General features: G+C 54.1%; 2 protein-coding genes across 2 annotated transcripts; one reads left to right on the top strand and one right to left on the bottom strand.

Moving 5' to 3' along the window:
- The first annotated feature begins 203 nt into the window (after positions 1-203).
- Positions 204-5,079, top strand: SLC39A13 (solute carrier family 39 (zinc transporter), member 13). The gene is made up of 9 exons (XM_006896684.1): positions 204-526; positions 2,436-2,549; positions 2,813-2,937; positions 3,160-3,273; positions 3,583-3,672; positions 4,248-4,298; positions 4,535-4,667; positions 4,818-4,917; positions 5,004-5,079. The coding sequence occupies exons 1-9, from the start codon at positions 226-228 to the stop codon at positions 5,077-5,079; spliced, it is 1,104 nt and encodes a 367-aa protein (XP_006896746.1). The 5' UTR covers positions 204-225.
- Positions 5,080-8,831: 3,752 nt separating this feature from the next.
- Positions 8,832-14,490, bottom strand: PSMC3 (proteasome (prosome, macropain) 26S subunit, ATPase, 3). The gene is made up of 12 exons (XM_006896683.1): positions 14,368-14,490; positions 14,063-14,146; positions 13,381-13,506; positions 12,728-12,832; positions 12,573-12,635; positions 12,179-12,316; positions 11,620-11,763; positions 11,361-11,509; positions 10,305-10,401; positions 9,965-10,110; positions 9,181-9,262; positions 8,832-9,014 (listed from the first exon to the last, which is right to left on the bottom strand). The coding sequence occupies exons 1-12, from the start codon at positions 14,431-14,433 to the stop codon at positions 8,904-8,906; spliced, it is 1,311 nt and encodes a 436-aa protein (XP_006896745.1). The 5' UTR covers positions 14,434-14,490; the 3' UTR covers positions 8,832-8,903.
- Between the last annotated feature and the right edge of the window lie 1,039 nt (positions 14,491-15,529).

The raw sequence follows: 15,529 nt of genomic DNA, 5'->3' as shown, positions 1-15,529 counted from the left end.
CACCGTCTGAAGCAGCCTCCAAAGGAAAAATTGTGCCGTCCTTGAGGATGGGGTGTGGAGGAGCTGCACACCTTAGATCTGTGCACCTACCATTGGGAGCCTCGGCTGCCCTGACCAGGGCGAGCAGGATGGTGATGCGTGGCCGCTTGGCAGGGGAGACTGAGATGCCACGTCCCCTCAGCAGGTGTGTGCCCTAAGTGTCCTTTGGGTTTTTCAGCACGTGGCATGCCTGGATGTCCCTGCCCTGTTTGTCACATGGCGGGCCGAAGGCTCCTCTTCCTTACTGCTCTTACCCTGGAGCTCCTGGGAGAGGCTGGGGGTTCCCAGCCAGCCCTCTGGAGTGGGGGTGCTGCAGCAGCATGTCGCCTGGACAACAAGGAGAGCGAGTCCTGGGGGGCCCTGCTGAGTGGAGAGAGGCTGGACACCTGGATCTGCTCCCTGCTGGGCTCGCTGATGGTGGGGCTCAGCGGGGTCCTGCCCTTGCTTGTCATCCCGCTGGAGATGGGGACCACACTTCGCTCAGAAGGTGGGTGACCTGCCTCTGATGCCCAGGGCTACCAGCTGTGGTGCTGCAGTCCTGGGAGCCCTGGGGTCCCCCGTCCTGCGTTACAATGTATCTGAGATGGAGATCAGGGAATAGGCTCAAATGTTTCGACCCTTGGACCTGTGAAACTAGGGTGCACCCTATTGATTTGTTCATTCATTCATTGATCCTTTCAGTCAGCATTCACCAAAAAGCAGTATAGATAGAGACTAGAAATATGCCACCTACCTACCAGCTGGGTGGCAACAGAGCAAGGTACTAAAGTTAAACTTCACTGTGCCTCAGCCTTGAAAATGAGGATGATGGTATCTACCTCATGTCAGTTGTAGTCAACTCGATGGCACCTCACAACAGCCACCCCATAGGAATGGTTGTGGTGACGTGATGAACTAATACAAGCTAAGCAGAATGCCCAGTTCAGGGAAGGGGCCCCAGCCTTGTGTGGGGAGGCGGCAGAGAGCGAGGCTCTGGCTCAGCCTGCAGTCTCTGCTTATGTACAGTGCACGCCATCCTCAAGCTGGGTCATTGCTCCCCAGGAATCCACCTCGGCTAGCAGCATCTGCCTCTGGGAAGGGCTCTGGGAGAAGGGGGTCAGGCACGGGCAGACGCCTTTTCCTTGGCCGTCCCGCACCATGCCTGTACTGCCTAATCACGAATTTTCACAGTGGTCCCTTGTGGTGGAGTTGACTCTGATTCACAGAGATGCTGCATCCACAGGAGGACAGGACCGATTCTTAAGATTTTAGGGGCTGTGACCTTTTGGAAGGTGGTTGCCAGGTCTTTGTCCTGAGGCACTTGAGCCCTCACTTTTTTGGTTAGTAGTCATTTCTTAACTATCTGTCCCTCCCTGTGACTCTCTTGATTACATTATCATGCTGCATTAAAACAATGAGTCCCTGATGGCACATGGTTGGCTGTTAACCTGAGTTAATGGTTTCAACCCACCCAGCAGCTACCCGGAAGAAAAGTGTGGAGTCTGCTTCCAAAAGATTTACAGCTTCAGAAACCCAAAGGGGCAGTTCCTCTCTTCCTACTGGAGCATTGAGTCAGAATTGATTTATTGATTCCTAGCAAAAGATTTCATTAAAAAGTGTATATGGGAAATTATTAAAAATGCAAGTGCCTTTCCCTCCCCACCCAAGAAACATGATGTAGTAGGTCTGGGCTGGACCTCCCCCCCCCCCCAGGAATCTCTAACTCTCATCCAGGGGGCTTGTGTGTCCCTGACCCAGGAACAACCCACTAGACAGGGAGTTCTTACTGAGCAGTGCCTGGAGCTGGGCTGAGGGCTGGGGCAGCCCCTCTCACCTTCTCAGTGCACCCTGGAGGTCAGGGGAGGGAGTTACCCACACAGATATTCTTGGAGCAGCCCCTGACAACCCAGCCTGGAAGGAACAGCTTCCCTTGGGACCCACCCTACCCCCAAACTGCCTATGCCCTCGGATCCTAAACAAGGGGGTGGACGTGGGCACTTCCAGCTCTGGATGCTGCGGGTTTGCAAGAGTGCACAAAGAAGTCTTTTGCTGCTTTTTGGAGAGAAAAGCATGGCTAGTGAAAGCAGAGTTGCCATGTAATGAACACTTGGCTGTGTGCTGATTGTGCATTTCATTGCAACAAGAGCCCTATCAGAGAGACGTGGATTCCCAGTTTGTAAATGGGGAAACTGAATCTCAGAAGTTCCCTGTACGAAGTCCCCAGCTAGTAAGTTGAGCCTGTTAAGCTCCAGAGCCCAGGCCCTTGCTGCCCTGTGGAGCGGGGGACTTAGGGAGAGTAGCAGCCCTGTCCAGGCTTGCAGGCTGGTTGGAGGGATAGAAAAGACCCAGTGAGCTAGGTGGGCAGAAGCCAGGTTCCAGTGGTGAGTCAGCCCCAGGCTTCAATCTCCACCTTGCAGCTGGTGCCCGGCGCCTGAAGCAGCTGCTCAGCTTTGCCTTGGGGGGGCTCCTGGGCAACGTGTTTCTGCACCTGCTACCCGAGGCATGGGCCTACACGTGCAGTGCCAGCCCCGGTGAGTGAGGCCCGAGCCCTGGGGAGGGAGGGCAGGAGGGGGAGCTGGTGCCCGTACCGAGGGGCAACTCATGGATCTGACAGGACCTCACCAGGGAGGGGCCAAGTTACCATCCAGGTCCCAGCATCTGATCCCTGTGGATCCCTGGATCCCCTCCAGCCAGCCCTAGTTCTGGGCCCCTGTTACAGCCCTGGACTAGGTTCCACCCCAGGTGACCTCCACTCCCCTAGCCCTGGCATGGCCTGACAGTGTCACCCCTGCAGGCGATGAGGGGCAGCGCCTGCAGCAGCAGCAGCAGCTAGGGCTGTGGGTCATCGCCGGCTTCCTGACCTTCCTGGTGTTGGAGAAGATGTTCCTGGACAGCAAGGAGAAAGAAGGGCCTGGCCAGGTGAGTCTCCAGCCCTGAGCAGCCTCTCCATGGTGGGGTTCCAAGCTGACTCTGGAAAGCAGTGTCTTGGCCATTTTCTGGGGACACTGGTGGGGTCTGGGAGTGATGATGGCAGAGCCTCTGCTGTGACTATTGCTGACAGATCGACAGTGGGAGTAGTATGGGGGGATGTTGAGTTTAGGGCACCTGGCTAATGCTGCCTTTCCCTCTTCCTGGCCCTAGGTCCCCAGCAAAGATCCCACTGCTGCTGCTGCTGCCCCTGCACTCAATGGAGGCCACTGTCTGGCCCAGCCAGCTTCAGGGTCCAGCCTGCGAACCATGGTCCGGAACATCAAAGTAAGTGACCTTCCACAGCCACCCCGCCTCCCACAGCCACCCTACCTCCCACAGCCACCACGCATCCCATAGCCACACCGCGGTTCCCAGTCACCCCGCCTCCTAAAGCCATCCCACGCTATGTGGCTGGCTCAGCCCTGCCTACCTCGCTTGGCCCTCCCTACGTTGCTCTACCCTTCTTGTCCAGCGTAGTCCTTCCTGGCCCAGTTCTGTCTCCCTGGCCCAGCCCTGCTACCCAGCTTAGCTCTTCCTCCTTGGCTCAGAGCTTCTGACTGGGCTCTGCCCAGCTCGCTCTCTCTCATCACCCAGGTTAGTGGCTATCTCAACCTGCTGGCCAACACCATAGACAACTTCACTCATGGGCTGGCTGTGGCTGCCAGCTTCCTTGTAAGCAAGAAGGTAAGTGGGGGCTGAGGCAAGTGGGGTCTCATGCACTCTCCGTGGGATGGATGGTTCCTTTGTAAACCAGTTGATTCTACCTTCGAGATGTGTGTCCAGTCTACCTACTTCTTGCTCCCGCCATTGCAGGTACTTATACCGAAGGCCCCCTCCCTCCTACATGTGGCCACTCTGTTTTCCAGCACCTTTTGTCCTCATACACTTCCCACAATGCTACTAGCTCTCTTTCACTCTAACAGGGTAAAGCTCCATAGGGTTTCCAAGTCTGGGAGCAGGCTGCGTCCCGTGAAATGACTGCTGGGTTCACACTGCTGAGGTTTTGCGTAGCAGATCAGTGCTTTATCCACAATGCTACCCAGGCTCCTTTCGTCTACATTAGGGCCACTGGCACCCAGTCCACCCTTTCCTTGACATCACAGCGTACAGACACAAGTCTCTACATTTACGCAGGGCTTGTCTCCCCTCGAGACCATAAGCCTCCTGAGAGCAGGTTCTTTCACTCCTGTGTTATCACTTAGCAGATATTGGGGGGTGGGTGTGCAGACCCTCAACAACTCATGCTCCCCTCCCTGCAGATCGGGCTCCTGACGACCATGGCCATCCTCCTGCACGAGATCCCCCACGAGGTGGGTGTCTGGAGTGTAGGGAGGAGTGGGGGTGATAGGGGAAAAAGTGGTGGGAGGTGGTCTGGAGCACAGAGGAGTGGGGAGAGGAGCAGAGGGTGGGACCCCTGAAGCATAGGGAGGACTGGGAGGGTGGAGCTGTAGCCACCATCACAGCTGCTGGGCTGGTGAAGGCAAAAGTTCAAGGTGAGGTCATGCAAGAGGTGCTGAGGCCGAGTGCACATCTGCCCTCCCCTCAGGTGGGCGACTTCGCCATCCTGCTCCGGGCCGGCTTTGACCGATGGAGCGCAGCCAAGCTGCAGCTCTCGACGGCGCTGGGGGGCCTGCTGGGGGCCTGCTTCGCCATCTGTACGCAGTCCCCCAAGGGCGTAGGTACGGGCGTTGTGGGTGGCGGTGGTGGCCAGTGGAGGGACCCCAACCACAGAGCATGCCTGCCCTGCTCCCCCAGTCTGCCTGCAGGAGTGGTGGGATCACACACAGGTCCCTAGCTCCCAACCAGCAGGCGTCCTCCTCCTACTGCAGAGGAGACGGTGGCCTGGATCCTGCCCTTCACCTCCGGCGGCTTCCTCTACATCGCCCTGGTCAACGTGCTGCCCGACCTCCTTGAGGAAGATGACCCATGGTGAGTGTCCCATCCCTGGCAGGGCCCTGGGGATTCAGTGGAAAAGGGGTGTCCTGGCCTCTGCCTTGACCAGCCCTCCCCCACAGGCGCTCCCTGCAGCAAGTGCTTCTGCTGTGCACTGGCATCGTGGTGATGGTGCTGTTCTCGCTCCTGGTGGAGTAACCCTGCCAGACGTCCCCATCCCCACAGCAATAAGAGACTGAGATCCATCCTGTGACCTTGTGTGAGAGGCAGAGAGGACGATGTGTGAGAGCCACCAGACAGGAGGGAGGGTGGGAGTGTGTGTGGTGTGCATGTGTGGTCTGCAGAGGCCTGTGTGTGAGACCGACACTGTGATCCCTTGCGGCCAACCCAGGGCCTCGTCACGGCTTCCCTCCTTGCTGCCTAAGTAGTGGTCACCTCCCTGAGCAAGTGCTGAAGAGCAGCAGCGTTGGTCCCCAGCAGAGACCTGTCCCCATAAGGACCTCCTGGGGAGGTGTGTGAGCGGCCCAGGACTGCAGGGAACCCCACAGATCCGTGGCCTGAGAGCTTAAAACCTTCAGCTCCAGGACACAGGCCCTGAGAGACTGAGGGGGTTGTGTCTCCATGTTGCTGGACCTCTCCCTGATGGCTGGAGAAGAGGCAGGTGTTCCTGTGACAACCACCTCCCCCAACTCTGAGCTGGGAGCTGCTTCCACCTCGGGCCAGCTCTGGGTCCCCGGCAGGCTCCCTGGCAGCATCAGCAGCTCTTGCCACCTCCAGCTGCCAAACAGCAGCCTGCAGGGCAGTGAGCAACCCCACCCGCAGCTCCCGGCCCAGCTCAGGACAGCACTGCCAGCTAGCTTCTCCAGGAGCATCAAGTGCCCAGCCTGCCTGCCCCTCTCGGGCCCCTCTGCCTTCCACTGGGCTGGAGCGAAGGTGGAGGCAGCAGGCCCCTTTGTCAGCGCTCAGGAATGTGTTCTGGGAGAATGCAGAAGCCATAATCCCCAGCTATTTCCCTTGGCTGGCACCCAGGTACTCAGCTGGCCCACTCCAAGGCCTGACTCAAATCCTGCTGCTCACCCCCGGGCAGCTGTTCTGAGAAGTGGCCAGAGAGAGGGTTTGGTTTTATAGCAGTGCTGCTGAGGTTGTTTGTAAATAACTGTTGTCGACAAGATACAAATAAATATCCACAAGCTGGCTACGTGTTCCACATTCACTTTGTGTTCCAGTAGGCCTCTTCTGGGGCTGCGGGCCACTCTGCCTTCTACACCCGGCATTAGCTTCAGACACCCAGGGCCCAGATCTCCGCAGCCCTCCCTGCTCTTGTGGACAGCAACAGGGCACAGCACTTCTTTTTTCTGGCCCACTTTGTTGTTAGCTTTTTAGTCCAATAATGGCTGAGTGCATCCTCTAGGCCTGGTACTACCAGTTTAGCCCCTTACCACCCTCCAGTGTTCTCTCTTTAAAGAACTTACTGTTGGGTTTTCCCATGCCCTTCCTGCTGGGAATGGAATCAGGAAGATCCCATTCACATTATCAAAGTTTGGCCTTGATGAAACTGCTATTTCATTTAGAGTCTGGTATCCTTACTCTAAACCATACTTTCTGTCCTATATGGGACGTAAAGACACCACCAGGCACTGGGGGGCGCTGCCTCCCCACAGTGCTATGAGGACAGCACAGAAGGGTGATGTGGTGGCCACTCTTCTCCAGGTCAGCCAGGACAAGTAGAGCTCACTGACCAAGAACAGCAGTGTCTCAAGTGTTGCAGGGTGAAAGCAGTAAATGCCAATCTGCCACATCCAATTTTTCATCAACAAAACATTTACAAGGGGCATAGATACCTGCTTTTGGTTGTGGCATCCGCAGGAAGATCATGTTCAAGGTCTGATGGAACGCAGGCAGGGCTGTCTGCACCAGCCCCACCTGCCCAGCAGCTGCATCTCATTTAGAGCATCTCATACAGACATGGTCTGGGCCATCTTTCTTACTAATGAGGAAGCTAAGACAGGGTGAGGGTGGTCACTATGGTCAGACCCACTCTTGGACCATGTTTGAGGCAACAAGTACACTATCTGTTAGTGGAAACAGGGAATGTACATGAAGGGGCTGAGCTCGGGGCAGGGGACAGAGGCAGCACTTCAGAGACCACTGATGGGGAGTCCAGGGGCCTGCCACAGAGGTCGAGAGCTGTGGCCCCAGGGCACAGAGGTGGTGGCAGTGAGACCAAAGGCAAAGAATCAGCTGGAAGGCAGTGGACTATTCTGTCCATGTGCAAAGCAGAGCAAAAGGGAGCAACACTGTTCAAGTGTCTTAATCACAACTAAATACCCTGAGGGAACAAGTTGCCACATCTGGGGCCTTGGGGAACATCAAGGTTAGCTGGCTAACGTAGCCCACAATGCTCTCCAACCTATTTTGCTGAGTAACCACTGTGGTCTTAAAAGCTTGCAAACAGTCCTGCGAGGTAGAACTACTGGTCTCTCCCCAAAGGAAGAAAACAAAGTTCTAAGACAGAATCTGTGAACCTCTACTTCTGCGTCCTCCAACCAGAATCAGCCAGTGCCTGCTACCACTGCTTACCTTTCTCAGGATCACAGAAGATCCTGGGCAGAGGGCGGGCAAATGTGGGGCAAAAAAGAAAAAGGATTTCCCTTACTGGTCTGGTAGTCTGGGGGAACCTTGAAGATTTTAGCCTTTAGGCACTATCCCCTATGGCTCAACTTTAAAATAAGAGACACACCTATAAAGTAACCAGCGACATCAAGGAGGCCCTCACTCCTAAGATAACCAACCATATAAGGTCTGAAGAGCAGCATCTGCTCAAGGATAATCTCGGAAGCAGGAAGGGGTAAGATTAATAGAAATGCAGGTCACAGGGAGGGAGCTCGAATAACATAGTTGTTAGTGAGATGTGCTGCTCAGCCAAAGGCCAAGTGCCTCCAGGAGTTCAAATCCACCAGCAGTGCTAAAGGAAAAGGTGGGCATCTCTTCCTGGGATGATTTACAGCCTCAGAAACTCAACAGGGAGTCTGTTTGGAAAGTGAAGAAAAGCATGATTGCACTGCCAAAGTGCATGAATGACTGAGTCGAAAACTAATGTGCTTTCTAAACCTTCACTCAAACCACATAATTAAGATCTTGAAAACACGAGCACTGTGGGGCAGTCCTACCCTGTCACCCGGGGTCACCATGCATCAGAACTCAGTGGCTGCCAGTGGTGGCAGAACACTGGCCCACCTGCTTTAACTCCATGACACAGAACCAACAGGAATTCAAGACAGGGTGCCAACAAGGACCTGGTTACTCTGTTTCCCTGTTGGTTACTCTGATCACTATATAAATGCATGTGGAAAAAACTGACCACACATGGCCCAAAGCAACCTCAACAAATGATGCCCAAATCAGCTCAGCATGAGGTGAGCAGAGCTGGGAAGCTGGGTGGACAAGAGGGGCCTGGCAGGCAGTGAAGAGCAGATGGAAGAACTGGAAGGTGGGCGAGAGAAGGCAGCGTGACAAAAGATGAGGCCTAGAAGGACTCTCTGAGCAGATCTTGTTTGGGTTCCTTTTATAGCCAGAGGCACAGCTGGTAACACACTAAGAAACAGGAAGCTCAGGAAACAGGAATTTTATGAAATAAAGACTAGGGTCAGGGTCCTAAATTGCAAAACGGAAAGATGCTGGTTTTTCTTTAGGCTTTCCACTCTGAAATTGCAGGAACACAGCTTTAGAGAGGTGGGGCAAAAGAGAAAGGGACTTCTAAGGGGAGAGGTGGTAGACTTAAGACCCTTGACAACAGCTGCAGGGACTCCTGTCCATCCCAAAGGGACTTCCTGTGACAACTGGTCTGAGGCCCTCAGCTGCCTCAGCAGCTCCCAGGGACCTGGTTAGGGTCTTCCTACATATGCCTGCACTGTCCTACCTCAACCCCAGAGCAAGCAAGACAGTGAGTGGGGACTTGAAACCATCTTTTATTACTAATTTTCAACAGAAAAGAACAGGGAGGGGGCGTGATGCGGGTCCTGCTAGGCATAGTACTGCAGGTTGGCCTTCTTCTTGGCCTGCACCTCCAGGATGCCCTCCATGTAGTCCTCATGGGTGAGCTCCGTGGCACCTCTGCGCAGCGCGATCATGCCCTGCAGCCAGGACACAAGGTGTCTAGGTGCCTCCCTCCACCTCGAAGAGGCCCCTGGAGGCCTCGCCTTCTCCCCCAAGAGCCTCCACCAGCCAAACAGGCTGTCATGTCCAGGAAAAGGGGCAGGACGGGATGAGCCCACCCCACTAAGCCCACGAGCCACTTACCGCCTCCACACACACTGCTTTGCACTGGGCCCCATTGAAGTCGTCTGTGCAGCGGGCCAGCTCCTCATAGTTCACATCAGGACTGGGGAGGGGACAAGGCCATATGCTTAGTCACTTGTGGGAGGAGAAGCAGGTGCTGTCCTTACCCTCACCAGCTTGCAAGGGCAGCCTGCAAGGGCAAGCCTGAGCCACTGTGCAAGATGGGTCAGGTTCAAGTGAGTTAAGCCAACTGATTGCTCCCGTTTTTGGAGCTGCAGCCATCTACAAATCTGCACCAGCTCCTCCAGGAACTCACATGGCCAGAAGTAGGAGTGGAGGGGGTGGTAAGGCAAGGGATAGTCACCTCATAATCTCCCACAAAGTTCTATGTCAGCACTCCATTATCACTACTTTCTGTACACACAGGTCCTGAGCCCGTGCTTGCTGGGCCACATCTGACTATAACCCCAAGTTCCATTTAAAAAACCTTGAGGTTTAGAGAGGTTACAACACCTGCTCACCTTATGGAGATACTTAGCCCAGTTTTATGTGGTCCCCGAAAAGATTCCCCAGGCAACACCTGGCCTGAGAGCAACTGCTGAGGGGATGGGAGGGGAAGGCTTGAAGGTCTCTGGTCTTAAGAGAATGAAATGGTTGAGGTCTCCCCGGGATTCTATCTTGGGCAGCTGAAGAGAAATGGAGGTATCACAGAAGGCTTGGGGAAACTCCACAAAAAAAGCAGAAGCAGAGACCATCAGCCTACAAGCTGCTCCAGGTGCCGCTGGCTGACTCTTGTCGGCCTCACCTGACGTTCATCTTCCGAGAGTGGATCTGCATGATTCTGGCCCGGGCTTCCTCGTTGGGCATCGGGAATTCGATCTTGCGGTCCAGGCGACCAGAGCGCAGCAGAGCAGGGTCCAGGATGTCCACCCTGTTAGTGGCTGCAATGACCTGGGGAGGAAAAATAGCAACTGTAATTGAAGAGAGAGACAGACACAGTGACTGTCACAAAAGGCAGAGGCAGCGCAAGGTGTGGGTGAGAGAACAACGGATGTTAAAGGCTGGTCTTGTCGGGTGCCCCTGATAAAGGGCTTCGTATCTCTATGATCACCATCTTCACCTGAGGTGATGATGATTGTACTCACTTTCACTTGGGTGTTGGGCTGGAAGCCATCCAACTGGTTGAGCAGCTCCAGCATCGTCCTCTGCACCTCCCGGTCCCCAGCCTTCTCACTGTCAAAGCTGCACACAGGTGGACCGAGACACTGGTAAGGCACAGCTCAGTCATCCCCCTTTCTCCCCACACCTTCCCAGGGCACAGAAACATATTGCTCAATGTGGCACTACAGCTTATGACTGGAACAGAGTATGGTCAGTAACAGTGGATGACAACACGCAATTGAGGTGAGTCCTGGAGTCAGATGTCATGCTAAGACACAACACTGGGGAAAAAACAGCCCCTGCTAGCAGACACCAGATGAACCATTTGCCTCTACAATGGCTGAAACTCTCGAAATAAAGCAATATGGCCTAAACTCGGGGGGAGGAATTAAATAACAATGAAAAAAAATTTTTCTTTTACTTTTCAAAGAGAAGAGTAAGCTAGAGGGGAGGGGTGGACAGGGAGAAAAGTCCAACAATGAATGACTGGAAATCCATTAAAAAAAAGCAATATGGCCTAAACTCATGGGGCAGTCCAGATAGGCTGCTCCAAGAAGTGTTCCTCAGGCTGAAAAAACATGGAAGGCTGAAGGCTGAGAAGATCCTGGCAAGCAGTGAACCAATGGGAATAAGGGAAGAGGAAAAGCACATCCCAGGGATCAAACAGCAGGAAGAGAAATCCTCCTTCCACAGAGCCAAAAACAAAGCAAACATAGTGTTCAGCATTTCTCCCAAGTAGCAATGGGAAAGCCAAGCGATGATTTCAACTAGGGTTGGTTTGTTCAAGAGGTAGCACTAAGGTTAATGTAAGAGACCTGAGTGAAGTGACCAGATTTCAGTTTTGAACAACTATGGTGGCAAGAAAGCTGTAAGGAGATTGGTGTTAGGTGTAAAGAAGGGAGTCAAGAATTCAGAAAGTAGAGCTGTAATAGAGCAGTAACTGGGGTGGGGGGCGAGCCTGAATTTAGCCCAATGGGGACTCCAGGCCCTCCAGCTACACGCTACACATGTCCCCTTGGTGGCACTCAGCACCTCCTTACCGCTTGGTGCCAATGGCGTCCAGCTCGTCGATGAAGATGATGGACGGAGCTTTCTCTTTGGCCAGGGCAAAGGCATCCCGGACCAGCTTGGCACCATCTCCAATGAACATCTGCACCAGCTGGGGACCAGCCAGCTTCAAGAAAGTGGCCTGGTGGAGAACGGGTATGGTGGGTACATCAGCCCCAAAAGTTTCACAAGAGACCCCTCTGAGCCCACCTGGTAGTTTCATTCCCTCCTCATTCCTTCTAAAGCACTCACCTTGGTCTGTGCAGCACAAGCACGGGCCAGTAGGGTCTTTCCTGTGCCCGGGGGTCCGTACATCAGCACCCCTTTGGGAGGCTGGATCCCCAAGTTCTCAAACTTCTCTTTGTGGTTCATTGGCAAAACAATGGCCTCCACCAACTGCCAAGAAGATGATCTGGGTGAGAAAAGCGAAGCCCTGAGGGCTATTAAACGCAACCCACCATGGCTTCAACCCAATCGGCAACCTTCCTACTCAACTCAGATCCTGCCTTATTCTTGCCCAATCTCAAGACACAGAAGACCAAGTACATCAACTGAGCGAGTTCTGCTAGATATGTGGAAAGACACAGGCTTGAAAACTAGAGTCTGAGCTTTTGTTCCGGCTCTTCCTTAACCTTCTGTGACCCTTGGAAAGTCATTCTCTCTAGACCTCAGTCTCCTAACCTGCTACATGGCATGCCTCCTTTCCTCCCTAATTTGATGCTATGAACAGAAGAAACAGAGTCCACTAAGTGCTGTAGTTTATCAAACAAAACCCACGAGAAAATTTTTCTGGCGGTCACGTCTCCCTTACCTCCTGGATCTGCTTGTCCAGGCCCCCGATGTCACTGTACTGCTCTGTGGGTCTCTCATCCACCTCCATGGCCTTCACCCTTGAGTCATACTCGGTGGGCAGGGTCTCCAGGATTAGATAGGAATCTTTGTTCACACCCTAGGGATAGAGCAAAGCCATCAAATTTGTCATAGCTCAAGGCCCACCAACTGACAGGGAGACAAAGTATCTCAAACGCCAAAGGGAAAGAAAACACAGGATTAGGCAATATAAGTAGCAACAGGGAGAACAGGTTCTGGATTCTCAGGGCTGCCCTACTAAGATCCAGGGCCTACTGTGGCCTATGGACTGAAACTAGGACTCAGTCAGCAGGCAGGAAAGATCTAAGTGGCAAAGATGTTCAAGGACCACTCACCACCAGGTCTCCTGGCTTGAGCTTTTCAGCATCCACTAACCCAATCACAGGCAGGAAGTATGTCTGAAGGAAAAAAGAGCCCAACAGTCTCAGACTGTCCACCCAGCACCCTCCGCTTGCCATCCTCAGGGCTCCTGTTATTAAGCCAGCCTTACCTGTCGTGTGGAGGTTTTGATAACGGCACACTTGCCCTTCCTCTGAGAGTCCAAGTCAATATTGGCACCATCTTCCTCTTGGTCATTGGGATCAACATCTAACAGCTGACAAGGGAAAATGCTTGGATCAAGAGGCCTCGCTCAGCATCCCGTACCCCTCACCATTTGGTGCTTCCTGAGCCCTGGAACAATCCCCAGCACCGGCTGGTCAACTTTTCCTCACCCCTCAAACTAGCCCTGGGCCCAGCAAAGGTGTAGCTGATAAGCCAGGGGACTGACAAGGTCTCTGCTGACATGCTTTTTCACTGCACAGAGATTGTCTACTCCTGAGGAAAGAAAACAGCAGAAAAAGCACGAGACACTTCCAATGCCTTTCTAGACCCTATAACTCCCTGGGAATTACAGGCTGGCGGGGTGGGGGTGTGTGTGTGTGTGTGTGTGTGTGTGTGTGTGTGTGTGTGTGTGTGTGTGTGTGTGTGTGTGTGTGTGTGTGTGTCTCTCTCTCTCTCTCTCTCTCACAGGAGCACAGCTCTCAAGTGCCACCTGGGTCTCAAAAAGCCTAGCCCCTCATTCCCTAGCGGCTTCACTACAGATCGTCACCCTGGACAGTCAAGGCCTGCTGAGCGCCTCTTCCCCTCCACATACACACACACCTCGATGACGTTGGAGACGAGGTAAGGCAAGGTCTTGTTCACTTTGATCTTCTCGCTGTTCTCTTTGATCTTGTCTTTCATGGCCTGGAGCTCATGGGTGACTCTCAAGACTTCGCTTTTCATGATCTAAAAGGAGCGGAGTTGAGGCACACGTTCCCCTCCCTCCCAGATCCCAGATCCCGTGGCCATCGAGGCCCAGGCCGCCCAGGGTTCCTCTCCTCCTCCCTCCACCCCACTCTAAGGGTCCCCAAAGGCTCAGTCTGTGTCCACATGCAGCAGAGGGACACACCAAGAGGTCACCTGGGAAAAACCAGGTGAGGTGGCTGCAGAACAGAGAACAGGCCAGGCCCTCCAGTTCAGGGAAGGGAACCTGACCTGCTGTCCCGACGTGGACACTTCAGCAGGGGAAAGCCTGAGTCTCAGGCCCCACATCCATAAAATGACCATGCTGATACCCCACACACGGCGGGGGAAGCCTCAAGACCCTCTGCGCCGGCTCCTCGCCAGCCGGGGTCTCCCTCCACGCCCCCCAACCCTGTCCCGTTCCAAGCTTTGTTTTCGCCTTTCCTGGGAAGCAGGGGGCAAGCTGGGGCCCGCGTGTCAACCCGAGGGGAGAGGGAGCCCAGAAAGGACGCAGACGAGGCGCTGAGGTCCCCACGGCGGTCAGGGGCCGCGCGCCCACCTTGATCTCGCTGTCCAGCAGCCGTGTGCGCTGAATGATCTCCTCCGTGGACATCTTGAGCACCTCCTCCCCGATCCCATCTTGCTGTTTCAGAATAAAGTTATCATCATCATCACCACCATCGTGTTCACTCCGAACCGCATCTCGCGCCGGGAGCCCACTCGCAGCCCGCTTCCCCACCTCTAAAGCCAAGATGAAGGACTCCCCAAGCGGGGACTCGGCCCCCCACCCCCCGTCCTCCCTCCCCGCGAAGTGCGTCCGCCCGCTGGACCCTGCGCCGCGCCCCCAGCGCTCCCAGCGCCCACCTCAGCCTCATCCCACACGGTCGCCATCTTCTCCTGCCGAGTCACGGGCTCCTCGAGTTCCGGCATCAGATTCACTTCCTGGAGAAGGCCGAAGAGCGGACGCGTTAGAAGCCGCGGCGGAAGACTAAGGTCGCCTTTCTTAACGCCTGCTCATCACTCCTAGAAGACCCTTCCTTGCCAAATACTCAACACCTGGGCAGGCGATCTCTCTACCTGAGTCACCCGCGTCAACGAAGAGAATCTGCTTCTCCAGCTCAGAAGACGGAAACCCGGCGCAGTCCCCGCCCCGGTCTTATTTATACCCAGCGCGAGTGCTGGGCCGCTATTGGTCGGCGCGCACAGCAGGGGCGGGACTCGAATGCAAAACCGGAAGGGGTGGGAGGACATAGGGAAGCCGCGAAGACCTTTGGGAAATGTAGTTTTACCCTGACCCACAAGTGAAAGGACTTTACCAATGGTGCTATTTCATCCCAAAAACTCTACCCTGCATCAGGATTGGAGGGAGGCTCATCAACAACCTGCGTTATACAAATGACATAATCTTGTTTGCTGAAAATGAGGAGGACTTGAAGCACTTGTTGCTGAAAATCAAGGAACGCAGCCTCAGTATGGATTGCATCTCTGTCAAGAAGACAAAGATTCTTACTTACCGCTAGACAGATAGGCAGCATCATGATGGATGGAGAGAAGATTGGAACTGTCAACAGCTTCATCTTGCTTGGATCCACAATTAACATTAATAGTATCAGCAGTCAGGAAATAAGGAGACATATTGCACTGGAAAAATCTGCGGTTAGGGACCTCTCCAAATTATTGAGGAGTAATGATGTCATTTTGGAGACTAAGGTGCATCAGGAAGGCCATAGTCTTTCCGATTACTTGCAATGCATCTGAAAGCTGGACAATGAATAAGGATGACAAAAAAATAGTTGATGTCTTTGAGCTGTGGTGTTGGAGAAAAGCACTGAACATCCCATGGACAGCCAAGAGAATGAAGAGATATGTCTTGGAGAGGGTGCAGCAGGTGTGCTCTTTGGAAGCAAGAATGATGAGACTTCACCTCACATAATTTGGGCATATTGCTAGGAGGGGCTATATTCCTTGGAGAAGGACATGATGCTAGAAAGAGTGGAGAGTTGGCAAAGGAGAGGAAGACCCTTGA

The sequence above is a fragment of the Elephantulus edwardii genome, unplaced genomic scaffold (assembly GCF_000299155.1).
Source record: "Elephantulus edwardii isolate Elephantulus edwardi_28Jun2011 unplaced genomic scaffold, EleEdw1.0 scaffold00189, whole genome shotgun sequence".
Taxonomy (NCBI): Eukaryota; Metazoa; Chordata; class Mammalia; order Macroscelidea; family Macroscelididae; genus Elephantulus; species Elephantulus edwardii.
The sequence above is the reverse complement of the archived record's forward strand: the minus strand, read 5'-3'. Positions and strand labels throughout refer to the sequence as shown.

Bases quoted from the DNA above. Each gene is read 5' to 3' on its own strand.
- SLC39A13 (XM_006896684.1), top strand. From the start codon at position 226: ATGCCTGGATGTCCCTGCCCTGTTTGTCACATGGCGGGCCGAAGGCTC. The intron at 3,673-4,247 runs GTAAGTGGGGGC...CCCTCCCTGCAG, and splicing joins GCTTCCTTGTAAGCAAGAAG to ATCGGGCTCCTGACGACCAT. The intron at 4,668-4,817 runs GTACGGGCGTTG...CTCCTACTGCAG, and splicing joins GCAGTCCCCCAAGGGCGTAG to AGGAGACGGTGGCCTGGATC.
- PSMC3 (XM_006896683.1), bottom strand. From the start codon at position 14,433: ATGCCGGAACTCGAGGAGCCCGTGACTCGGCAGGAGAAGATGGCGACC. The intron at 14,147-14,367 runs GTGGGCGCTGGG...ATTCTGAAACAG, and splicing joins CCGTGTGGGATGAGGCTGAG to CAAGATGGGATCGGGGAGGA. The intron at 11,764-12,178 runs GTAAGGGAGACG...TCTTCTTGGCAG, and splicing joins TGGACAAGCAGATCCAGGAG to TTGGTGGAGGCCATTGTTTT.